At 43.7% G+C, this 27,456-nt stretch overlaps 1 protein-coding gene across 1 annotated transcript; it reads left to right on the top strand.

The window, feature by feature from the left end:
- Positions 1–1,299: 1,299 nt before the first annotated feature.
- ATG14 (autophagy related 14) lies at positions 1,300–27,065 on the top strand. Its single transcript, XM_054027252.1, has 10 exons — positions 1,300–1,509; positions 9,957–10,019; positions 10,162–10,204; positions 10,617–10,698; positions 14,630–14,867; positions 16,643–16,872; positions 17,344–17,461; positions 18,493–18,583; positions 18,689–18,774; positions 23,873–27,065. Exons 1-10 carry the CDS (start codon positions 1,304–1,306, stop codon positions 24,180–24,182), a joined length of 1,467 nt encoding a protein of 488 aa, XP_053883227.1. The 5' UTR covers positions 1,300–1,303; the 3' UTR covers positions 24,183–27,065.
- The last annotated feature ends 391 nt before the right edge of the window (positions 27,066–27,456 follow it).

The following is a 27,456-nucleotide window of genomic DNA, read 5'->3' on the forward strand; positions in this document are numbered from 1 at the left end:
CCTGCAGCCCCCTCTCTCCATTCCCCCCTCCCTTCCTTCCTTTATGGGGGCCCTTTGCTCCAACACTCCTGCCCCACAGGACTGCTGCCCTCAAGCTTAGGGTTACCATATTCTGTACCTCCAAATGGAGGACACTCCACGGCCCCCGGCCCCGCCCCCAGCCCCGCCCATACCCCCTCCCCAACCCTGCCCCCTCCCCAAAGTCTCCGCCCCCTCCCCTGCTTCCCGCGAACATTTGATTCGCGGGAAGCCTGAAGCAGGTAAGGGGGGTGTGGGGGGGAGGAGGCGCAGCCCAGGCTGGCCCCCCCAGCGGCTCCAGCCTGGGTCGGCTCGGGCCCTGGGGTGCCGGCCCCGGCCCACCACCCCCGGCCCGCCCAGCACTGCCGGGGCCCGGCGCACCCCCGACCCGGCTCCCGGCCGACCCGCGGGCCCGGCCGGCCCGGCTCCCCGCCCGGACCCCGGCCCGGCACCGCGCCCCCGGCTCCCCGGCCGGCCCCGCGCCCGGCCCTGCACTGCGCCCCTGGTTCCCGGCCCGGCACCATGCCCCCGGCCCCGCACCGCCGGCCCCGGCCGAGCACCACCCAGCCCTCCCGATTTTTCCGGACATGCCCGGCTTTTGGGGATTTCCCCCCGGACGGGGATTTGAGCCCCCAAAAGCCGGACATGTCCGGGAAAATCCGGACGTATGGTAACCCTACTCAAGCTTGCCCCTTATCCCTGGCAGTCCCCAACTCCCCTCCCCCCATTGCCTGCCTGCCCACTTCCCCTTCCTCTCCCCCCCTCTCCACTTACCATTCCCTCTGCCTGCCTGATTCCTTCCCCCATCCCCGCTTGCTCCACTCACTCCTCCCCCCACCTGCCTGTCTGCCCCACTGACTCCCTCTTGCCCTACTCATCCCTCCCCCCATCTGCCCCATGTTCACACCCCCTTCCCCTCCCCCGGTTACCCCACTCACCCTTCCCTCTGCCTGCCTGATTCCTTCCCCGCTCCCTGCTTGCCCCACTCACTCCCCCTCCCTGCTTGCCTCCCTCCCCCTTGCCCCACTCATCCCTCCCCCCTGGCCTGCCCCACACTCACTCCCCCTCCCCCCACAGCCTGCCTGCTTGCCCCCTTCCCTCTGCCTGCCTGATTCCCCCCCTCCTCCGCTTGCCCCACTCTCACTCCTCCCCCCCCCGCTTGCCCCACTCTCACTCCCCCTCCCCGCCTGCTTCACGCCCCCTCCCCTCGGCCCCGCCCCCGGTTCCCAGCATGCCCGCGCTTGAAAACAAAGTCCCACGTGAGCGGCGGCGCGGCGGGCCCGTCATGGCGTCTCCCGGCGCTTGCTGGCCGCAGCCGGGCTGGCGGGGGCCCGGGGCCGGGCCCGGGGCGCTGGGCGAGGAGGACGCCGAGGGGCTGTACGTGGCGGTGGAGCGGTGCCCGCTGTGTAACACCACCCGCCGCCGCCTCACCTGCGCCAAGTGCGTCCGCGGCGGGGACTTCGTCTTCTTCGACGGGCGCGACTCCGAGAGGTAGCGGCGGCGCCGCGCGGCCCGGCGGGGAGATGGGGGGGGGGGGGCTGAGCTCCCCCCGGGCCGGGGGTCCTGAGCTCTCCCCTCCCGACCGGGGAGATGGGGGGCGGGGTCCTGAGCTCCCCCCGGGGCGGGGGTCCTGAGCTCTCCCCTCCCGACCGGGGAGATGGGGGGCGGGGTCCTGAGCTCCCCCCGTCCCGGATGGGGAGGGGGGTCCTGAGCTCTCCCCAGGTTGGGGAGATGGGCGGTGGGGGGGGCGTGTCCTGAGTTGCCCCCTCCAGGCCGGGGAGATGGGGAGGGTCCTGAGCTCTCCCCAGGCTGGGGAGATGGGCGGGGGGGGGGGGTCCTGAGCTGCCCCCTCCCGGCCAGCGACAATGGGAGGTGGGGGTCTGAGCTCCCCACGGGTCGGGAGATAGGGTTGGAGGACGTTGAGTTGCTCTTCCCCCGGCTGGGAAGATTTGGGGGGAGGTCTGGGGGCTCTTCAGCTTCCACGCCAGCTGGGATCTTGAACTTCCTTCCCCCACTCAGGAGATTGGGGGGGGGGGGGTCAGAGTGGGAGGGATTGCAGAGAGATGGGGCTGTGTCCGGGGTCTTGCGTTCCTTCCTTCCGCCCGCTGCGGAGATTGTGAAACATTTGTCAACAAATGCATCTGCTAACAAATGCCATGACATACCACTACGAAACTAAGACAAATGGAAATCTATTTTAAAATATTCAGAGGTGGAAACAAAAGTATAGTAGCCTATTTGAAATGCACACATGTGTGGAGTTTCAAAATTCTACCGTAAACTGGTAAAATCAGACACCTTGTTTTGTGTGAGCCTTATATTTATCCCTTTCCATAGAAACTGTTCTTATCTTACATGTTTTTAAATTGTCCAAATATTGTACTGTTCACTTAAAAAAAAATTCAGACCCAATAGTTCCTTCCTGCAAAGAGCTGGCTGGATGGCAAGGTTATTTGAATAACTATTAAGGCTGCAAACAATGTTCTGGTTTAACTATGGTTCCATAATATATTTTCAACTATTGAGGCATCCTACCTGCTACAAGATGACCATCTGAGATTCCTGAGAAATAGTCTGCACAGCACTGTCTGTCTGAAGAATTGTCCCAATTTTTGTCTTTTTTAGCTGAGGCTTCATTAGCAGCTGCTGTGTGTGATTTCTTGAACTGTTTTGGGAAGGTGGGGAACAGGTTTGTATGCTTGGGTCTTTACTTTTGGCTGAAGGATACCAAGTACATTTAATGTAAAACTGGTCAAGGAAATTAGCATCTCTTCTTAGCCGACTGATCTTAAAATCACAATCATGTCACTACTTGCCACTTGACTCAGGATGTTTTACTGACGTTTTAAATGTAAAAAATTTTCTGTAGATATTGACTCACCTAGGTTTGTACTAGCGCATAATCATATGCTGGACCTTTCATGTAGCTAAAAGTGACCCTTTCTCCAATATAACTTAAATGTAGAAAGTCCGCTTATGACCTGGTCTGCAAACTGATCCACATAATGGAACCCGTATGCCATTTAGTCGTAATGAATTCTGTGGGGCATGGGTTACAGGGAGCCCCGTGTTAACCATCTTGAAGGACTGGGGCTTTAGTCTGATCTCTGCTCTTATTAGTGTCATAGAACTACAAACTGACTATATTTTAGCTTTCCCAAAATAGATGGAAACTAACATTTGTTTAAGGCTGTGTAGGGGTTACCCACAGCTTCTGTGATTAATCTCATTTTGTGAGTCTGGAACTTAAATGGGCATTTGGGGGCTTCTATCCTTTTTCTAGCATCAAGAGTTCGACCAAGACCAGGAAACTCAGCTGCAGCCTTTACTATAGAGTGATGGCTGTCCTTCCATAATTGCTAAGGCTTCAGAGGTTTATCGGATACCAGTCTCTTTGAAAGTGGCTATGAGAAACAAAGGTGGGGGGGAGCCCTTTTGGATGTTCTAGAGCCAATGCTCTGATGAAAAGCCCAGCTGTCCTTTCCATTCCCATTTGATATGATGGGTGCTGAGATTTCTGCCCTAATGCTTTCTCTGGACCTTACTTGGAAGTTCCATCTTCCTCATTCATCTTTGGCCAGACAGAGTCTTATAAATTTGCGCTATGTCCTTCCAACTGCTGGAAGTGAGGAGGAGTTTTGTCTTGTCTCCTCTTCTCTCTCACTGCCTTCTAGTTGCATCTCTGGAGAGATCTCCACTACTCTACTCCTCTAGCAGCCTCCATTTTGGGGGCCGCCTTCCCTGCTGAATACCCCCAGGGTCTATGGCTGCTTGTAGCTTTACCAGACACCAGCATGACTCTCGAGTTTAACTGCTGTGCACAAGGTTCTGAGTGGCAGCTGTTCTTTAGATAAATCCAGTCTATTTACACAAACACTGAGCTCACAATCCAGGATTTGTGTAGCCATAGGGCCACCATACAACAGCTTCTTCTTAATCCATTACATAGCATTAATGTGAATTCACCTCTGTAGCAGGAGACTGAAGGGTGTGAATGTAACTTAATTCTTGTGTCATTCTTTTTTTATTGTAAGATTAGTGGGACACCATCAACTGCAAAAAAATCACACTTTTCTGTCTGAAAATTTGTACCTACTATTGTTACAAGTAACACCTAAGGTGACTAACTGAAATATTCTAGAAAAGCAGGCTTTATTTTAATTTCTGCAATTGAGAGCATTTTGTGGATTGTTTCTTTCATTGTTTCCTCTTTTTATTCAGTTTTTGCTGTTTGTGTGAGTCTTTCACACAGCAATGGGGTGGCGCGAGAAGGATTTTAAAAAAATGTGATCACATAAATTGGCAGAGATACTCCAGAGCAGTGCAGTCACTGGAAGTACTTTTAACTTTTTTTTTTTTTTTTTTAATTGACTAGATTTCAATTCGTGTCCCTTTTTTAGGATAACCAGCTGTCCCAATTTTATCATGACAGTCCCAATACTTGGAGCTTTTTCTTCTATAGGTGCCTGTTGCCCACCACCTCCTGTCCTGATTTTTCACACTTGCTATCTGGTCACCATAGCCTTTATTATTATTAATTATTAATTTATCATCTATATTGAAGTAGTGCCTAGATTAGTGTAGCGCCAGCAATTTGTTCAGTGCCATACAAGACACACAGATGGCCCTTGCCTTGATCCTATCAGTCCTATGCATGACCTGGGTAATTCAACTTCAGGATTACCCGTGTAATGAAAGAGAGAGGAGAAGTGTACCTCATACAAGCTCCAGACCTGCTTTACATGAAGTTGGTGACACTTTTCCTATTCTTTTCAACTGGAGTAGGATTGGGCCCACCGTTTGTATTGATTAAACACATTAGTGGAGATTTTTGGGGCGGGGGGAGGGCTGGTGGGGTAGAAGTTAAAAAATAAATGTATCGCTATTCATTCCAGACTGTGGAATTATTATTAGTTTTCCTATACTCTAGAGTATTTAGCATTATGAGCTGTTAGTCACTTTTCATATTCCAGCACTGAGCTTCATATCATTTTAGACTGCTTTGTGCTGGAGAATATTATACACTAATTGTTAAACTATAATAAGATTGAAGTTGCTCATATGTCTGGCAAAAATTACATATAATGGTAGCTCACCCTGGAAGATAATGCTCATCCTTGATGGGAACTGTCATACCTAATTTTGAGTGTGAGTCTGAAACTCTATGTAGGTTAATTACTAAAGTGCAATCATAATTAAGACTGATGTGTCCGGAAGTCCTCCAGTAATATAAACACCACCGTCCTTCTTTCCATTATTCACATAGGGCATCTTGGCATGTTTTAAATCCATGCCAACACCTTTACATTTGAGCATGGATGATTAATTTTTCTGGGAGTTAACCAGACCTGTCAATCAGATAGCTTTGCAATGCTGTTTACAGATGACAAATGCCAAAGCCAAGAATTAACTTGGGTGTCTTAAGCAAGTACACTTTCTGTAAGTCATGGTTTATGGTTAAGGCCACATTTTAGTCCTGGGTATTTTTAGTAAAAGACATGGACAGGTCACAGGCAGTAAACAAAAATTCACGGCCTCTGACTTGTCCATGACTTATACTATATACAAGTACTCCTGCGGTGCTAGGAGCTGAGAGGGAGGGACATGTCACTGCTTCCGGGGCGCCTCCCAAGATAAGCGCCGCCCAAAGCCCTCACTCCTTCCCAAGCCCCTTGCCCTGAGCCTCCTCCCACACATACCCAAACTCCTGCTGCTGTTTGGGTGGGGGGCGGTGGCCCGAGACTGCCCCGGCAGTGGCCGGTGAGGCTGGCCCAGGAACTGCCCAAGCTCCTCAGGCAGCCCCTGGGTCAGTTGCACCAGCTGCTGCAAAAGTCACAGAGGTTCTGGAAAGTCTCAGAATCCGTGACCTCCGTGACAAACTCACAGCCTTATTATGGTCAGATACAGTGCATGTTTGGAAGTAATGAGTGTTTCATGGTTAGAAGGAGGAAACTCAAGTAAGATGAGCCATTCCTCCATTCTGATCTGGCAGTCAATATTTATACTGTACTTGTATTCAAAATACAGTTCCTTTAATAAGCAGATAGGTCAACCAACTGACTGTTGTTTTGGAAACTAAATGATCATTGCTTTCTGGCAAAAGAGACCTTTCATTTTACACCATCTATTTGGCAGCCTAGAATGCTTGTTTGCCAGCTTGTCAAATAATCTATCATTACCTGACTTGGAAACAATAAGGGCAATGTATGTTTATTTGTTTTAAAAAAAAATTCTCTTATGACAGTAATTCTGCAGGTATTCATTTGCTATTTACTGGAAACTTACAGGCTCTGGTCGAAAATACAAAAACTGAAACATAATGAAAATGTGCATTACATTTTTTGACTGGAACAAAAAAGCTTTTTCCTTTTCTCATATTAAATATGGAGTTGGTAGGTATAGTCTTCTTCCAGGATGCATGCAACAAGAGGAGAGTACATTTCCCAGTAGTTGAAGTAGAGGTAAAGAATTAGATTTTGTCCACATCAGAAGTTAGTGGTATAACTTAGTCATTATTAAGTAAAAAGAGTCTATTACTTATTTATTTAATACTTAGAGCCCCAATCCTGTAAACCTGCACATGCTTAACTTTGCATATTTCAGTGGGACTACTTGTGCACACAAAGTTAAGCATATATGTGTGTGCATACAGGATCAGGGCCTGTAATATCTGTGGGTGCCAATCCGGGTCAGAGTTCTATTGTGCTAGGCGCCATAAAATACATACAAAAATATCTTCTTTGCCCTGAAGAAAAGTGACATATGAAGAGGGATACAATCAGATGTACACACTAATTATAAACTGTAGGTTTTTATTATAACAGATGGATACAGTGACAGCTCTCCCTATCAATTCCCACTTTTGTCATTACTGTTGAGCACTTACCAATTAATAAGTGCTCTTTTCCAGTTGTTTCTTTCTAATGATTGCTGACACTAGAGAAATAATTCAGAGGAACGTATACGTAGAGAGACCTGTCTGTTGATACTTGAAGCTAGAAAAACCTTCCTTTGCTTACAGATTTAATGTACAACTTTAGGTATTCTACATCTTCTCAGTTACATGTAATAGGAATATCTATAACTGTTCATTCAAAGTTACACTTGTCTCCTTCTAAACTAAAATGTGGTGTGTGTGTGTGTGTGTGTGTATATATATATAACTGATTTTCTTTATATACATTAAAATTAGGAGCATATTAAAGGGATGGCACTTTGTGTTTTGAAGAAACCTGCTAAATAAATCTGTGTGAGCTCCTTGACATTACTGATGGAGTGGGTGTGGTAGTCTACAATTTTTGCTGCCTTACATTTTGTTCATTCCCCTCCTATTGTTAGTTCCCCTCTGAAGTTGGTTCCAAATACTTAACCATTTGTCTTCATTTTCCCTAAAGTGAAACACATGATTAGGGCAATGAGTTTTGTCAGATTTCCAGCACTGTTTTCCTTTTTCCATCACCTGTTAATCTAGTTACAAAAAATACAGAATTGCCATAAGCCCTCTATGCATGATTGCTGGGCAGCATGTCCTTGGACAAGTTACATTTAGTTATAGCCAAAAGTCAGAGTTACAGTAGGCCTGTATATTTCTCCAGGGTAAACATAAATCTAGTCCAATGCACCTTGTGTAATTTTTTATGATCTCTAGTAGATTGGGAATGTTCAGAAAGGATGAATGTGCTGAGTTGTGCAGGTTGAATGCCAGTAATACCACATTCCTCAAACTCATGATCTGCCTCTAGCTTCCGTAGCACCTCCCGTATTTTTCTTAGAGTATAACACATATTTGTTTGACTAAAAATATTTCTGCTGCCATTTTACTGTGTGAGTCAGTAGGAATGCTGAATAAACTCTATCTAAACCCATAGTTACACTATATCTGTGAGCTCTCAACCCTCAGCATTTTAAAGCAAGCCTTACACGGATCCTTTGTCTCAAATCAAATCCACGTAGTCAGGCAAAGAAACACCCCAACTTTCTAACCTGTCAAGGATTAACTTGCCCTTGGTCCTTGATCCTTTGAGTGCTTAGCCTATGTTTAGACCAGGGCAGCTTTGTGAAGTGTAGGTGAGGTCTGTCACTAGCTTGGAAACCTGACTACAATGTTGGAAACAGTAACCATAATTTTTTTTTTAAAAAACGACAAAGTGTCCTGTGGCACCTTATAGACTAACAGAAGTTTTGGAGCACAAACTTTCATGGGTGAATTTCACCCACGAAAGATTATGCTCCGATACTTCTGTTAGTCTATAAGGTGCCACGGGACACTTTGTTGCTTTTTACAGATCCAGACTAACACGGCTACCCCTCTGATACATAATTTTTTCCCCTCAAACTAGTAAAAAGTTGCTTTTCTACTATAAATCCTTGGCTCCCAAACTGTGGTCTGTGGGCCATAGAAAGCTGTCTGGATGCATGGTACTGGCTCCTCCCTTTGTTCCAAGAAGCCTCTGCAGGTGTCCAGATTCTTCAGTGTAAAGGCGAGGAAGAAGGCCTCTCAAGCCAGCTGGCTGTGAGAGGGTGGCATCTAAGTCTTCTGATTGGGGATAGGGCTGTGGAAGAGCAGGAGAGGAAACAGGAACCTCCCTCAGATCTGGACACATCAGTAAGAATGAAGGTGCCAGGCACCAGCAGGAGAAGAATATTTAAGGTAGAATGGAATGAGGCAATCAGGTAGTATAGCAGGAGGAGGCTGGATACGGTGTTTAGAGAAGAAAGGACGGGGTGAGAGAAGAAGAAGAGGCCCAAGCTTTAAAGACAGCTAATCTACACCAAGAGCTTAGTAATATTACTTTTCCATGTATGTGTTTGCTGAAGTTGCCAGAGCAATGAAATACCAACACAAGGGGGAGGAGAGGTGGCCCAGGCCACATAGAAAACGTCTGATCCTCTATGGAATTATCTTCAGATTGGAATGCTAGCGTATGGTGCCCAGTGGTGGTGTGGGGCAGGATGGGTACAATGCCAAATCAGATACCTGGGAATAAGTCCAATATCTGCACACGAACTGAAAACTAGAGATTAAACCCCCCGCCCGTCCCCTTTTTTTTTTAGTAACTCCCCTAGTTATTGCTCTTGCTACTCCCCTATTAACTCTCGGTTCTGTGTCTTCATGGTTGTTGTAGGCATAAGGTATGAAAATTTGCTTTTCATATATAGCCTTTTAATATCAGAATAGACTTGCTTAACTAATTCACTCAAGGCCTATGAAACGGTGTTCTTTTTAAGTTCAAAATTTCAGAAAGACTTCGAGTTCCATTTATATCTTAAGTGACTGGAGAGTTTTTGAAATTTCTATTTTTTTTTTTTTTTTTTTTTTAACAAAACTTATTGCTGAGTAATAAACCTTTGAGAATAGTTGTCATTAAGGATAATGCTGACAGGGCTCGATGGCAAACTAGCAGATGTTTCTGCAGTGTATGGGTTCTGTTCATATTACAGTGTGTCCTAGGATATGTCTACACTGTAATCACTGGGTGTGTAGACCTACCCAAGCTAGCTTTAACCTAGGTAGCTGGCATACTGAAGCAGTGAAGCGACATGCTTCAGAGCGGGTTGTAAGAGCCTGCCCGGAAACCTGGGTAATAATGTGGGCTCTAGCCCTGCGAGTAATTACCTAGAGTTCCAGGCGAGCTAGTACAACCCATGCTGAAGCACATGCTACTGCAGTACCCTGGCTAGCTAGATTAAAGCTAGCTCAGGTATGTCTGCATGAGCTGCGGTTGCATCTCATGGTTGCAGAGTAGACCTACTCTTAGAATTCTGTAAGATTTCATATGAATTTAGCCATAACTTCCTGAGATTAAGACAAACAATTGGGATTTAGGTGCTCTTAAACTTCAGGTCTCTTATTAATGTTTCAGACACCTTGCATTATCTCATTGTATAAAATACTTTGTTCATAACATCAGTAAACAAATTAATCTATTCTCTTACAGGTTTTTAGACAAGAAAGAGAGGTTAAAGCATCTTAAAAACAAACAGAGTGAATTCCAAAACCAGTAAGTTATAGTTTAGTTTTTGGTAGTGTTGTCATTGGTTGATTACAACAATTTTAGATAAAACATTCTCTCCAACCTCTTTTATTTGCCACATGTAATCATGACTGTCAGCTAATCTTCAATTATGATCTTTTTCCCATAGTGTTTTAAAGGCTATGGAAGGGAAAAGGATAACTGATCAGCTGGTGAGTTATTTGAAGTCTACAGTAGTTTTCTAACTCTTTGTATTCCTAGATCTTTCAGATTATTATTTCATTTTAACTTGGAGATGGTGTTGTACTGCCTGCCTGAAAAGTGTGATCCTAACAAAACTGAAATTGATTTTGGACGCACAGAATTTTCAAAACTACCAGTATTCATCATTTCTGGTTATGTATTTAGTCAGTAACCGTTTGATTTTGCCTGACTTTACTGTAGGAAGGTTCTGTTTGCTTACGGCATTCTTCTGTACAGAGATGAGACTATTTGAAATTCTTGGGATCTGACTTTGTTAAAAATATCCCAGTCCGTCTGAGTTATAGCTGTCGGTGTTGTTAATATCAAGGTGATGGATTCAATTTAGTTTTTGTCATGCAATCACTGCATGTTCTTTTTCAGAGATGGAAAATAATGTCTTGCAAGATGAGGATTGAGCAGCTGAAACAAACCATTTGCAAAGAGAATGATGAAATGACAAGAAGTAAGTAGTGTCTATGTATCTGCCAATTGTAATACCTGTATTGTTTTGAAGAGAGAGCATCAACCAATGTAATATTGAGTTTTAGCTTAAAAGAAAAAAGTGACTTGCCAAACCCTCCCCTCTTAAACCTGATGTGTGATCTTATTTGGGAGATCAATACAGGAAGGTCTATTGGAAGTGGGGTGATCTTTGTTAATCACTTTTATGTTTGGGTTTTAATTAAAGTAGATCTGTATTATTCAACGGGGTGGATGTTAAAATCCTTCTGGGACAGCTTGAATGGAGTAAATGTTTAGCAACCTATTCCATCTTTCAGCTGTATCTCCAAGAATGGCTGCTTCCCGAGCTTGGTACTCCTGACCATTGCCACTATGATAAAGAGTATCAAACAGCTCGTGAGCTGCTCTAAATTTCGTGTAGTTATCAGTGAACATTAGCCCACATCAGGTGCCTGATTCATAGCCAAATCCTGTAGTCCTTACTTGGGTGGTACACCTCTCACTGGAGTCAAAGGGGATTTTGCCAGAGTAAAAGCTGCACTTTAGCCTTCTGTATCTTTCATTTTCATGATTTGATGCAGATGGGAGATTTGCAGTGTGTCAGGTTTCAGGAGACCGCGTGAAACACTGTTTACATTTATGAGTGCTCACCTCAGTTTTAGTCTGCTCGAGGCTTCTCTAAATGTCTAGCTCACAGATCGTGCTCAGATTTAAAAAAACGTATTAGCATAGTCACTGCTGTACTAACATAACCTCATTTGCATAGTCACCCCTAAATTAGTAACTTGACACCTATTCTTGCACGCAGATCCCAGAGGATCTCATTCAGGGGGCTATTAATGAAATCTAGCACCCATCTTGAAATCCCTCCCAGATGGAAGAGAGTCCTCACGGCCTCTTACGGAATTTGAAGTACTTTTGACCTTGGAACATGAAATTCTTCAAGTTTTCAGAAATGAACATTAATTTTCAGAGATGCTGAGCATCTGTCTCTCCCGTTGACTGTGATAGACTGGGGTGATCAGCCCCTCCGAAAATCAGGCCCTACGCTTTTAAAATATCTGCAGGGACCATCTGCCCATGAGGGGAGGTCAGGATGGCAAGTGTCATAGGAGGCTCAAATACCTGACACACATTCTATGGGACAGTTACTAGTGTGGCTGTGTTTACATTGGTCAAGCAGGGCAAACATGGGGCGTCATGCTAGTCTGACATAATTTGGGGGACACTTTTTAATGTTTGTATAAACCTGGCTCAGGAGGTGACAGACAGACTCATAGACTTTAAGGCCAGAAGGGACAGTCGGGATCATCTAGCCTGACCTGCACATCGCAGAGCACACAACCTCACCTACTAACTCCTGGAATAGGCCCATAACCTCTGGCTGAGTTACTGTAGTCCTCAGATCTTGATTTAAAGTCTTCAAGTTACATAGAATTCATCATTTATCAAAGCAGCAAGTGACCTAGGCCCCAAGCTGCAGAGAAAGGCGATCCCCCCTCCCTGGGTCTCTGCCAATCTGACCAGGGGGAAAATTCCTTCCTGACTCCAAATATGGCAATCAGTTAGACCCTGAGCATGTGGGTGAAACCTACCAGTCAGACACATGGGAAAGAATTCTCTGTAGTAACTCAGAGCCCTCCCCATCTAGTGTCCCATCTTTGGCCATATTTGCTAATAGCAGTTGTGGCTAGGCCATGTGCCATTGTGGGCAATCTCATCACACCATCTGCTCCATAAACTTACCAAGCTCAGTCAGATACTCCCCTTAAGTCATTATAGCTGGTCATTTTAACAACTTTTGAACGTTTATATTTTTTCAATGTTGGAATAGCTAAAAAAACATTGGTACATCCCCCTCCTTCTCTCTTTCACGTCTTACTGTTGACTCTAGTGCAAGACAAAGGCTGAATTTGTAACAAGAAAGTAGCTCTCAAAATGCAGTGCACATATGTAAACGTGGAATTTTTTCTCCATCTGTTTTTATTATTATTTAAAAGGTGCGTTTGAGAGATCTGATCTAAATTGTTATTAGAGGTTGTGTTGATGGTATGAGAATGTTTGAAGGAAACTGTCTATGGTGGTGAATAAAGATTTTCTGCACTGGTGGAGCAAAAAGTCAGTTTTCCCACAATTCAGTCAGAAGTCCATTTTTCACCATTTTGTAAAGCTGAAAGCACTCTAGACTGGATGGCCAAGTGAAGATTAATTCCATAGTTTCCAAAGATTGGACTCATTGCTTGTTTTGTGCTCTAATTTTTCTATAGGTCAGCAGTTTGACTGGTCTGTTCAGATATTTTTGTGATGATCTTTCTAACACACAGAGTTTTTTAAATAATACAATGCAGCTAATTTTAGTAATAAACACCATCGGGAATCTGTTCTTTTCCCACGGTATTATCACTCCAGAATCTTCTGTGCTTCACAAGCAACATAAATTATAATAAAATGATGTCAGGACTCAGTCCTGACCAAATAACTATCCTGCGCCAGGATAGCATTCCCCAAGAAACTAAGAAATGTCTCCAAAATTATTTAAATTACTAAAAAATGAATACTGTGCTTCAGTATAAAGAAAACCTGGCTGATGTTATTGCTAATGAGACCATAGACAGTGAAATTCATTGTCATCTGAGGGCTATTGTTTTAAATATTAAAGGCTTTTCCTTTAGTAAGCTAATTTAAACATGTCTGAGAAGCCTCTTCTTTAAAGATTGTGATAATCATCACTAAGTCGCCATCACCATATGTTTGTGAAAGCTCTTTTCTGCAGTGAATGATTTTGTTAACAGGCGTTCATGAAGTCAAGTTTCTGAGGCATGGTGTGTCTGATTCACACGCTGAATACAGGCAGCTATAGTAATTGAGGATGCTAGCATGTTCTAATTTGACAGTATACGGTGGTGTTCAGTGCTATCCTTTGCAGTAATAAAGGCTTGTTGTGTTGGGATCCACATATCCTGAGCGAGCATACACACTGTGACAAGCCAAAGAATAGGTACCAATGCAAAGGTGGATGGCACAAACTCTAAACAAAGATGTGATCCGCACTCATTTTGCATGCAGCAGTTTGCACCATTTTGGCCAGCGTCATGCTAATTTCTACATTTAATCTACATAAGTAAAAATGTTTACACTAGCTCATTAGTTAAATTGGGAGAGCGTGACATTCCTGCTCAAAGTCCAGAAAATACTTGGACAGAAGGTATAGAAGAAGCTCAGAGTCAATTTCAATCTATTCTTTATAGACATTTGGAAAAGTTGTACCACTGATAGGTTGTACCACTTAGCAGGGGGGAAACTGTTAAAGAATTTGAAAAATAAGCTGTCATATATCTGGTTTTCTATAAATATCAGGAAGGGATCCCCTTGCCCCTGTGTATTCTCGGGGGGTTTGGTCTCTGAAGCATCGGAGATAGGACACTGGATGGTGTAGACCAGTGCTCTAAGGTAACACGGAGCATTCTCTCTCTCACGTGTTTGGCAGGCTGGCTCCTGCTCACATGCCCAGCGTCTAACTGATCATAATATGTGGGCCCAGGAAGGAATTTTCCCCCCAGCTGAGATTGCCAGTGACTTTAGGAATTTTTCTCCTTCCTCTGCAGCATGGAGCATGGGACACTTACTGGGATTATCTGGGTGTATCTCACTTAATCAATTCCTGGCCTCAGGCATTGGTTCACCTCAGTCCCTCCTATTCTCTGCCTGTGACAAATAATAGTTCAGTCTCCTGTGGGCGATAATATTTTGGTGTAATTTCGGTTGTTGGGTTAGTGTTCTGGTGCTGACTGGCGTTGGTGGCCTGTGATATACAGGAGATCAGACAAGATAATTGGGTGGTCACTTCTGGCCTTAAACTCTGACTCACCTTCCATACGAGCTACATTACATCATTCATTTTCCAAGGATAATGCCTGCTGTTATTCTCATAGACTCAGAGGGGCTTCTCAGAATTAAAGATGAGAACCAGAAGCTTTACCGCAGGGCTCAGAGGCATCAGGAGAAGAAAGAGAAGATCCAGAGACATAACCGCAAGCTGGGAGACCTGGTGGAGAAAAAAAATTACGATTTGAGAAGCCAACGTGAACACTTGGCAAATCTTCGACGGTCACACATACTGGAGCTAACGTCTGTCATTTTTCCCATTGAGGAAGTGAAGACTGGCATGAGGTATGGAATACAGAATTTTTTTTTTTTTAGGATACAAAACTGAACCCAAGTTGATAGATTTGCTTTCTAAGTATTGGTCTGTATCTTGTGGTCCTAATAAACCAAACTGGCATATTGGGGACTGTGACCGGGGTCCTAGTGGGGAGCCAGCTGTGGTCACTCAATTGGGGTGAACTGCAAAGAACGGGGCAGACAGTCCCCATAAAGCTGGTGGATATTCCAGTATTCACCAAACCAGCACAAAACAACTTCTTTATTACCTTACTTAGTCCAAACAACACAGTTCCCTTAAAGTGATCCAGCCTCAGGCCCCATCCACGTACCCACTTCAAATATGATGAAAAATTCTGTAAATCTTATTTCATCATATAAAAGAAAAGGTTCTACCAATCCCAAAGGATCAGACACATTACCGCCCAGGTTACTGAATATTCCACATCTTACCCAAATACACGCTTACAGCCAATTCTTATTAACTAAACTAAAATTTATTAAAAAACAAGAGAGAGAGAGAGAGAGTATGGCTAAAAGATCAATATACCTACAGACATGAGTTCAATCCATTGGGGGTGCAGATTCATAGCAGAGATGGTGAGCTTTGTAGTTGCAAAGAGTTCTGAAATAGTTTATAGGTTATAGTCCAATTTCCAAATCTCTCATTCAGGGCATACCAGCATAACTGGGACCTCAGTCTTGCGACTCAAACTTCCCCTGATGAAGTCTAAGCAGATCTGAGATTACAGAATCAGGACCCCAGGATCTTTTATACAATTTCATGTCTTTTGACAAGTTGGAATTCCTCAGGGAACAAAAATTAATTGACTTTGAAGGAGGTCCATCACCGGTATTTAGCTAGACGAATTAACATAAGGCCATTTGCTTATTCCTCCACCATTCACAGTACATGTCAAAGAGAGATGAATACTGAGATATCCTGTGTTTACAATTCATTTACATGATAGGATGTTCTTTTGACCTCTGATTATCAGAATACAGCATAGACAGGAACTGTTGATTACATTGTCCACCCTACTCATACATATGTAAATACACAAAACCACAAACATTATCTCCCCACATGTCTTTTTGAGGGTTATTTGTTTTGCAGGATGTTTAACCCTTTCTAGCCATGCATCACAGGAACATAAATAGTAAGTGGATTGTACACTATTGTAACACTGTTTTCTAACATTACATTCTAAACTTCTTTCTTTTCCAAAACAACTTATTGTATATTTTAATACTTGTCCAGTTATGAACGCTTCGCCCCTTAGTAGGAAGTCATCACATAGGCCCCAACTCGGCAAGGTATTTAAGCATGTGCCCAAAGGACATGAATAGTTCCATCAATGAGAGGACCCATGTAATTAGTCCGGCAAGTACTTAAGTGACATGCTGAACTGGAGGCATGGGCTGGGTTGCGGAATGGCCAGTACAGCCTTTGCAAAGCTGGCCGCTACAAGTTCCCATGTTCACCCAAAGAGTTTGACTGTGTTTGTTGCAGTAGATCTGTTGAACAAAATAAGGAAAGTTGAAACTGTGTAAAAGGAAACGTTATTGAGCGATCAAATAAAACATACTGGAAGATTTAAATAAACCAAAAACTGGGATCTTTGATCAGAAGATGCAAGGAAAAGTTATCCTGGCAGCAGAGATTTTTTGCAAGTTATTGTTTCAGGAATTTTGCTGTCTTTGATATGTGGCTAAATGGCTGCCAAACCCATTGCCTGTATTAAAGGGCTCTACAAACCCTGTGTAACAATGTGTTTTTTCAGAGACCCTGCAGATGTTTCTTCTGAGTGTGACAATGCCATGACCTCTAGCACTGTGAGCAAGCTTGCAGAAGCCAGGAGAACTACGTATCTCTCTGGGAGATGGGTGTGTGATGACCACAATGGGGACACCAGCATCAGCATTGCAGGGCCTTGGATAAGTCTTCCTAATAATGGAGACTATTCAGCTTATTACAATTGGGTGGAAGAGAAAAAAACTACACAAGGACCAGGTAAGAAGCAAAGTCTTATTGACTTTCTCAGTGATCTGGCTCAGTCTGTAGAACTTTAAGTTGTGCAGCCAGCAGAAGGCACTTCAGGACTGAGACCTCCCCAGATTGTTTTGTGTAGATTTGTAGCTGCAAATGAGCCATTTCACCTTAGTCCTAAAGAGATGAAGGATTGCTCATAAAGGGATCAAATCTTTGTAATTCTCGTCTGGTGGGGAGACACTAGTGAGATACGTCATAGAAGAAAAGCAATGTCAGTTGTTGTTAACGTGGTTTACATGCTGTAGAGCAATTGTAACAATTATTCCAAGAATTACTGTTTTCTACCAACTCCTGGCAGCCTTGTTGTGACCGAGAGTTGGATTCCCGAGGTTCTGAATACCCATAAATGACACTGTCTTGGGTCTGTTTCATTAACAGATCAACCTGGATATGATTAAAGCCATATTGGAATGATTTCTTGATTTCTTTTAGATATGGAGCATAATAATCCTGCCTATACCATCAGTGCTGCATTGTGCTATGCAACTCAACTCGTTAACATTTTGTCTCATATACTTGATGTAAATCTTCCCAAGAAGTTGTGTAACAGGCAAGTAGTTCCACATTTTTAAGAAGCTGAATCCCTGACTACTTTAGACCTGACTTTAGTTCACTCTTGTTCTGTGAGTAGATCCTACAGGAAGCCGTTACCTGGGCTGGCTGGTTTGTAATGGCTTTACGTTTACGTTTTTGTGCAGCTTACTTGTCTTTGGGAGGGTAATAGGAGCTTGGAGCCCAGTTAATGTTTTTGAGAGCCCAGAGTTTTCGGGATCGGTCGGATTTGCAGCTTTTCACTACAAGCATTCAGTGACTTCAATTTAGGAATGAAATATGACATAGAATTAATATAGTACTTCTCATCCTAAAGGAACCCACAGAGCTTCAGTTCTATGGCCCAATTCAACAACTTAGTCATGTGACTCTGTACTAGTCATGCTGAGAAAGGGCTGCAGCATGGAGCTGGATAATACGCACTGCCCCACTACAATGCAGCCATCTCTGGGGTGGGGAGCCAAACCAATGGGAAGCACTATGCAAACTCCACATTTTTTCAAAAGTGCCATTGAGTCTTTAATGTCTGTGCAGAGCAGATGGGCTCCATATCCAGCAGACTGTATGGAGTTCAGTTTATCTACCTAGGCCGGTGAGGGCCCAGTCAACCCTGCAGAGGTCTGAACCAAAAGCTACAGAGACGTTTTCAGTATTTAAAGCTAGAGGTTTAGGCTGCTAAGAGAAATGGGCCTTTCTGTTGTCCTAACTTACCCCCATTGAAGCCAATGGCAGTATTCACGGGAATAAGCTGGGCAGAATCTGGCCCCCAATGGAATCAGCCAGATTCCAACAACCAATGGGTGTTGTCTGGTAAAAAATAGTGAGCTTGCAAGGTGAGGATGTGTGTTCTCACAAATGCTCTAGACACTGGTGCTATGATTGATTTAAACAAATGTTTAACATGGGGGTGTTTATGTGTAAGCATGTGGTGATAAGCCAAGGCAGAGTGCTATGAAATAAAGATCAAATTCCTGACTCAAAACAATATGAACAGCTTTTCAGTTTGTGTGTGTTTTCTTTTTTTAACAGTGAGTTCTGTAGCGAGAACCTCAGCAGGCGGAAGTTTACTCGGGCAGTGAAGAAGCTGAATGCCAATATCCTTTATCTTTGTTTTTCTCAGGTCGGGTGAATACATATTTAGATTCTTTGAATATATTTTAAAATAACTGGAGTTATAAGGATCCTCCAGTAACTAGTTTTTTTTCCTCTCTCTCCCTTTTTCTAGCATGTAAATTTAGATTTATTGCATCCACTACATACGCTCAGGAACCTTATGTACCTGGTCAGTCCAGACACTGAAAACTTGGGCAGGTAAATAGATGGAACATTTGTGTCTTGTCTCCATAATGTAGAATTTCTTTTTAAATTCGAAAGGTTTGACTTATCATGGTTAGTATCACTAGAAGGGGCCGTGTGCTGTGGCTGGCAGTTGGAAGCTGTGAGCTTCAAAGGAAGGTCTGAAGGCTAGAAGCCTCTGGTAATTGGCTGAGCCTTAATCAGTGGGCGGGGCATTCACCCAGGCCAGGGCTTTATAAAGCAGCGCACAAGCGACCAGGGAGCTTTTGCGACCAGGGGCTGCTAACAGGGAGTTTGGAAGGGGAGCAGGAAGAGAGCATGGGTCCCTTGCCGGTTCTATCTTATACCCTTTATTCCCCTTAAAACCTATAGCCCAAACTACATTCAAAACTTCTTGCTTTAAACAACTCCTTCATTAAGTAGGAGAAAATGCAGGCAGAAGCCCAGCTGCAGAGTGGGGGGCTATCCAGTTTATTGCACTGAGTGTAGCATGTATGATTACCTGCCCCGTGGGCGGGTGGCGTATCTGTGCATTCGGTGCAAGGAGCTCCTGGCCCTCAGAGACCACATACGGACTCTTGAGGCAAGGGTGGCGGAACTGGAGGAGCTAAGGGAGGCAGAGAGGTATGTTGATGAGGCTTTCCGGGACACTGTAGAATTGTCCCACCTCCGGTCAGACAGCCCCTGCGCTGTTGAGGAGGATGAAAGGCCCAGGGAAGCAGAGCAGTCAATGGGAGCAGAGGGAAACCTTCCCATAGTTGGGACCCTCCTTCCAGACGGTGCTGGGGTTGTCTCTCGCACGAAGGTTACCTCTCCAGGGGAGGGAACTCCAGTTGCTAGGAAAAGGCAGGTATTAGTATTGGGAGATTCGATCATTAGAAACATAGATAGCTGGGTTTGTGATGACTGGGAGAACTGTATGGTGACTTGCCTGCCTGGTGCAAAGGTTGCAGATCTCTCAAGGCATCTAGACAGATTTGTGTGTAGTGCTGGGGAGGAGCTGGTGGTCGTGGTACATGTAGGTACCAATGACATAGGGAAGGGTAGGAGAGATGTCCTGGAGGCCAAATTTAGGCTGCTAGGGAAGAGACTGAAATCCAGGACCTCTATGATGGCATTCTCAGAAATGCTCCCAGTTCCACGCGCAGGGCCAGGTAGGCAGGCAGAGCTTCAGAGTCTCAATGCGTGGATGAGACGGTGTAGAGAGGAGGGGTTTACATTCATTAGGAACTGGGGAAACTTCTGGAATGAGGGGAGCCTATACAGGAAGGATGGGCTCCACCTAAACCAAAGGGGAACCAGACTGCTGGCCCTAAACATTAAAAAGGTTGTAGAGCAGTTTTTAAACTAGGAGATGGGGGAAAGCCGACTGCTGCAGAGGAGCATGTGGATCGGACAGAGACTTCTCTTAGGGGAGAGTCTAATGATAGAGAATCTCCAGGTTACAGTCAGGAACAGAGGATGGAAGAGGATAAAGTAGGGGCCAGATCAGATGATAAACATTCACATAAAAAAAAAATCTGATATATCAGAAAAGGGCAGACAAATAAACAGTGACAAGTTTTTAAAGTGCTTGTACACAAATGCTAGAAGTCTAAATAATAAGATGGGTGAACTAGAGTGCCTTGTGATAAAGGAGGATATTGATATAATAGGCATCACAGAAACCTGGTGGACTGAGAGCAATCATTCCGGGGTACAAAATATATCGGAAGGACAGAACAGGTCGTGTGCGGGGGGGGGAGAGTGGCACTATATGTGAAAAAAAATGTACAATCAAATGAAGTAAAAATCTTAAGCAAATCCGCATGTTCCATAGAATCTCTATGGATAGAAATTTCATGCTCTAATAAGAATATAACATTAGGGATCTATTATCGACCACCTAACCAGGACGGTGATAGTGATGATGAAATGCTAAGGGAAATTAGAGTGGCTATCAAAATTAAGAACTCAATAATAGTGGGGGATTTCAATTATCCCCATATTGACTGGGAACATTTCACTTCAGGACGAAATGCAGAGATAAAATTTCTCTATACTTTAAATGACTGCTTCATGGAGCAGCTGGTACGGGAACCCACAAGGGGAGAGGCAACTCTAGATTTAGTCCTGAGTGGAGCGCAGGAGCTGGTCCAAGAGGTAACTATAGCAGGACCGCTTGGAAATAGTGACCATAATATATTAGCATTCAACATCCCTGTGGTGGGAAGAACATCTCAACAGCCCAACACTGTGGCATTTAATTTCAAAAGGGGGAACTATGCAAAAATGAGGGGTTTAGTTAAACAGAAGTTAAAAGGTACAGTGACTAAAGTGAAATCCCTGCAAGCTGCATGGGTGTTTTTTAAAGACACCATAATAGAGGCCCAACTTTAATGTATACCCCAAATTAAGAAACACAGTAAAAGAACTAAAAAAGAGCCACCGTGGCTTAACAACCATGTAAAAGAAGCAGCGAGAGATAAAAAGACTTCCTTTAAAAAGTGGAAGTCAGATCCTAGTGAGGCAAATAGAAAGGAGCATAAACACTGCTAAATTAAGTGCAAGAATGTAATAAGAAAAGCCAAAGAGGAGTTTCAAGAACGGCTAGCCAAAAACTCCAAAGGTAATAACAAAATGTTTTTTAAGTACATCAGAAGCAGGAAGCCTGCTAAACAACCAGTGGGGCCCCTTGATGATCGAGATACAAAAGGAACGCTTAAAGACGATAAAGTCATTGCAGAGAAACTAAATGGATTCTTTGCTTCAGTCTTCACGGCTGAGGATGTTAGGGAGATTCCCAAACCTGAGCTGGCTTTTGTAGGTGACAAATCTGAGGAACTGTCACGGATTGAAGTGTCACGAGAGGAGGTTTTGGAATTAATTGATAAACTTAACATTAACAAGTCACCGGGACCAGATGGCATTCACCCAAGAGTTCTGAAAGAACTCAAATGTGAAGTTGCGGAACTGTTAACTAAGGTTTGTAACCTGTCCTTTAAATCGGCTTCTGTACCCAATGACTGGAAGTTAGCTAATGTAACGCCAATATTTAAAAAGGGCTCTAGAGGTGATCCCGGCAATTACAGACCGGTAAGTCTAATGTCTGTACCGGGCAAATTAGTCGAAACAATAGTTAGGAATAAAATTGTCAGACACATAGAAAAACATAAACTGTTGAGCAATAGTCAACATGGTTTCTGTAAAGGGAAATCGTGTCTTACTAATCTATTAGAATTCTTTGAAGGGGTCAACAAACATGTGGACAAGGGGGATCCAGTGGACATAGTGTACTTAGATTTCCAGAAAGCCTTTGACAAGGTCCCTCACCAAAGGCTCTTATGTAAATTAAGCTGCCATGTGATAAAAGGGAAGGTCCTTTCATGGATTGAGAACTGGTTAAAAGACAGGGAACAAAGGGTAGGAATTAATGGTAAATTCTCAGAATGGAGAGGGGTAACTAGTGGTGTTCCCCAAGGGTCAGTCCTCAGACCGATCCTATTCAACTTATTCATAAATGATCTGGAGAAAGGGGTAAACAGTGAGGTGGCAAAGTTTGCAGATGATACTAAACTGCTCAAGATAGTTAAGTCCAAAGCAGACTGTGAAGAACTTCAAAAAGATCTCACAAAACTAAGTGATTGGGCAACAAAATGGCAAATGAAATTTAATGTGGATAAATGTAAAGTAATGCACATTGGAAAAAATAACCCCAACTATACATATAATATGATGGGGGCTAATTTAGCTACAACAAGTCTGGAAAAAGATCTTGGAGTCATCGTGGATAGTTCTCTGAAAATGTCCACACAGTGTGCAGAGGCGGTCAAAAAAGCAAACAGGATGTTAGGAATCATTAAAAAGGGGATAGAGAATAAGACTGAGAATATATTATTGCCCTTATATAAATCGATGGTACGCCCTCATCTCGAATACTGCGTACAGATGTGGTCTCCTCATCTCAAAAAAGATATACTGGCACTAGAAAAGGTTCAGAAAAGGGCAACTAAAATGTTTAGGGGTTTGGAATGGGTCCCATATGAGGAGAGATGAAAGAGGCTAGGACTCTTCAGCGTGGAAAAGAGGAGACTAAGGGGGGATATGATAGAGGTATATAAAATCATGAGTGATGTGGAGAAAGTGGATAAGGAAAAGTTATTTACTTATTCCCAAAATACAAGAACTAGGGGTCATCAAATGAAATTAATAGGCAGCAGGTTTAAAACAAAAGGAAGTTCTTTTTCACGCAGCGCACAGTCAACTTGTGGAACTCCTTACCTGAGGAGGTTGTGAAGGCTAGGACTATAACAGAGTTTAAAAGAGAACTGGATAAATTCATGGTGGTTAAGTCCATTAATGGCTATTAGCCAGGACGGGTAAGGAATAGTGTCCCTAGCCTCTGTCTGTCAGAGGGTGGAGATGAATGGCAGGAGAGAGATCACTTGATCATTGTCTGTTAGGTTCACTCCCTCTGGGGCACCTGGCATTGGCCACTGTCGGTAGACAGGATACTGGGCTAGATGGACCTTTGGTCTGACCCGGTACGGCCATTCTTATGTATGTTCTTATAAGATGGGGGCAGAAAATAAACCCATGCTTCTTGCGTGGCCACACGGAACAGTACAATCAGGCTGAGCAAATACATTTATAAATACGGGCTCCTGAGTTCCACCTATGAGTTTGTCCTAGTTCTTGTACAAGGTGGAGATCTACAGTGGGTAATTTCATATTGGACACATCCCAGTATATTTAATTTTATACTGAGCTAGCTTTAAAAATTAAAACAGGCTGTTCTGTAGCAGTCAGAGACTTCCACCATCATGGCTGTTGGTGAATAATTACTGTGCAGGTTTTTTAATGTTTCAGAGTCCAAAGCAGAGCACTGTTAGCAATTCCTCCCTCTTCATTGCTCTGTAGACCAAAACTTAAATATCACGTACCATTTCCTCAGCATACACTGTCATCACTGAGTATTTCTCTCAGCCAACTAATAAAGAGACATGGTAACCATGTAATATAGCTGATTTACACTCTTACTTGGCCGTGATCTGCTTCCCAATGTACCCAAGATGTAGTTCCGCTGCTGTTTTCCACTGTGGGGGCTGATGGGATTGTGTCGATGCATTCACAGGTCTGGGCCATTTGAAATAAGTGCTGATCTCGAAGACTCCATGGAGTTTGTGGATCCCGGTGCTGCTGGTGAAACGGATGAGAGCGGAGACGAGCACGTCAGCGATGAAGAGACTGACCTAGGGACAGACTGGGAGAACCTGCCAAGCCCTAGATTCTGCGATATCCCCTCTCAGCCGGCAGAGCTGTCACAGAGCCAGAGCACGCAGGCCTCCCAGCCTAACGCCAGCAGCAGCGCAGGCGGAATGATCTCTTCTGCTGCGGCCTCCGTGACGTCCTGGCTCAAGGCGTACACTGGACACCGCTACTGAGCGCCTAGGCGGGGTCCCAGGCCTCGCGGAAGGAATCTCCCCCAGCAATGCTGTAGTAACCCTCACACGCTGAGTTAAGTAGGGCCTGGAGCGCAAACGGTCAGACTTTAATTTTGTAAACCGGAAGAACCTTTTTATTTACCCAAGATGACGGTGATGGTGACATTTTGTAGATTAGCTGGATCTACACTTCTGACTTATTCCATAAGGGCACTTGCTGCCTCTGAATTCGGTCTACATTGTTGAATAGTGAAGAAAAAGGACCCTGCAGCACTGTCCAGATTTTTACTTCCTAATGTAGATTTGGAATACTTGGATCAGGGGCAAGGATGGGGAGAAAGCTGCTAAAAATTCAGACGGGACAGTGGTGCGCAAACACGATTCACATTTGGTTAAACTCCCACCAGGGTTTTGTTTGTGTGTGTTTAGATCTGTGTCACATAACGCATAGAAAACTTACTGCACAACTGTACATTTCGAAATCCTTTTTTGCTCATTCAGGATATGAACATTTTTAATGTGGTTTTTCATCTTTGTTGCCATATTTTTAATAGAAAGCAGCCTGGATGGTGACTTACGAAGCGGATTGCTTTGTTTAAAATTGGGTTGTGGGTTATGCTCTTCTGGTAGAAAGCTGGTTCATTTCACTCTGTTTTCATCAGCAGGTTGTCTAAAAGTTTCATGTTGTGCTGTTCAAAGCACCCAGGGTTTGTAATATTAATACACACACACCAAAGAAACACTGGACATTCTCTTCACTGGACCCACATTCGCCAATACAGAAGGATGACATTGCTGCAATAATACCCATCGATTACAACATCGCCATGGTCTCGGTTTTCACTTCAAGCTAGTTTAATGAAGTTGTGTGTTCTCCACGCTACGTGCATTTGAAAAGCTATTTTATTTTGTATTTATCTTGCTCACTAAATACTGAGAAGTCCATTTCACTGCAGAAATGCTTATGGTGCAGTCAGCCTGCTTGTAAAACCACAGGAAGGTGTGGTACGGGCAGATGCTTTCATTAGCAAGCACCCCTCTGCAGCCTCCTGCCTTGCAGATACGTATTAGGTTGCTTACAAATGTTTTTTCTCAGCGAGGCTTCAGAAACACATGGTTTACATTTTATCCAGGTGAGATGATCTTACTTCATCATGGGGTAAATGGCATAAACACATGTCCCCCTCGCGTTCCCCTCAAATGGAAGATCTCAGCCATTCTACCTTCTTGGTCTCTTATGGTGACACTTCTGTTCCTGTACAAACAGTGGGTGTTAGATTGCGATGAGCTAATGCTTATGGGGGATTACTTCGTCATCGCTGTGCGTGTGCACTCGTCAGAGGTTGGCTCTGGGGCTTGCTCACCTCACTCTTCCTTTCCCTCTGTAGTGATTTTTCTTCTAGCCAGAAGAATGAGATGTGTGACTTCCTGAGTGCTGGCTCACATCGCTCCAGCAAGGAGTACTGGAAGAAGGGCAACTTGTAATACTTCCACGCAGGTTTACACACGGTGACGGGCTCTTTTACCCAAGGGCACCACTCACAAGCTCTTCTCTCTCCCTTTTCCCTCTTTTGTATGGCAGCTCTTTCCACGTGGCCTCAGGGGTGAGGATGTGACAAGGAACCCTCGGGGGATATGGGTTTCCTTTTATTTTTTCCTATCTTGTAACTTGGGAGATTTTTTTTTTTTTAAACCAAAGACCCTTAAATCCATAATGTTGGAACGTAAACTTTTAGATGGGATTGATCCTCAGTCCATACAACTGCTTTGGTTGAAACCCAAGACTTGGGTTCATTTTGGGAAAGGGAACAGTTGAGTTAATAGAATAGTCAAGAATCCTGGTCTAATATAGTCTGAATTAAGACTGCCAGGTCCCTAGAGACTCCTAGTTAGGATAAGACTAGAACTCTGTCCAAGGACAGGGGAAGCTAGGGTTCCATTACTGTTTAAGTAAAGGCACTTTACTAGTTGCAACCGATCAGATCCCTTGGTGTGTGTGAGCAACCAGCGCGTGCTCACAAGTACTGTATTTCGGGCTCTTCGTGTCACTTCTGATACTACTCGGTTCTCCATTTATTTTGCACTGGACCCCGCCATGTAAATATCCTTTTCTGTACACATTTCTACCACCATTTTATGTGCTACTTATTAAAACTCTTTTCATGTAAATGCAAGAACCCTCATTCACTTTTATACACTAAAATTAATTAGGTACTTGACAAAAAAATCTTTAAGCCATAGACCGTCATAAACATCATGTTTTCCGTATTTTAAAATAATTTCTTTGCAAACATGTCATTTCACTCAAAGTGCGCAAAGGCACCAAAAGATTGTTAAAATGAGATGGGATATAATATCTTTTCAAGAAATGCTTTTGTAACAGAATGCAGAATTTTTTTCTTAAAAAAAAAATGAAAAGAAAAAAAAGTGTTTTGCACGTATGTAGTTTGGGGGGTGGGGGATGGTATGTGTCCAAAACTTGAGTGCACTTGACTGGATTAGTTTATAGATCGACTGTTTGTTTTTTCCAGGGGTCGTGAGGGGGAAAACACCCTTCAATTATGCATATTCTATTTGAAGGCAGCCAATGGAGAATTTATTAAATGATTTACGGTAGCATCAATGCAGGAATTTCCATTTAGGCCATGATTTTTGAAAGCAACTAGTGATCTTAAGTGCCCAACCCAAGATTTTTAGGGACAGGGCTGAGAACCCACCAGCTGAAAACCAGGCCCCTTTCAGGTGTCTCAAATTGGGCACCTAAAAATCACTAGTCATTTTTGAAAAGCTGGGCCTTCCTCTGCAACTTCCAAACTGGTGTAACTAAACACAAATGTTTTATCTAAATTTTATTGTATTACTGCAATAAATCTTTAACAGTCATTTTCCAAAGGTGTATTTTTTTTTTTAAATTTGTTGTGTGTTTTGTTCATAAATATGGGGAAAGAGCATCAGTGTTTATAGAATTTAAATGTACCTTATGCACTTGGGTCAGGTCTATCATAGAAATGGTTTGCTGGTATAGCTAGAGTGGCAAACCCCTCCTAGTGTAGACACAATTATATTAGCAAAAAAGTGCTTTTATTGTTATAGCCTACTAACGAGCAAAATGCGCTATCCTGCCAGAAGCACTTTTTTGCCAGTTTAATTTTGTTTACACTGAGGCTCTGGCATAAAAATGTTGCCAAGAAAAAAACTCCTCCCTAGTTGACACTACTATTCTGGGAAGTTTCTCATGTAGGCCTGGTTTTGATCTGCTATCTTACATGTTGGG

Source organism: Malaclemys terrapin, chromosome 4 (genome assembly GCF_027887155.1).
Source record: "Malaclemys terrapin pileata isolate rMalTer1 chromosome 4, rMalTer1.hap1, whole genome shotgun sequence".
Taxonomy (NCBI): Eukaryota; Metazoa; Chordata; order Testudines; family Emydidae; genus Malaclemys; species Malaclemys terrapin.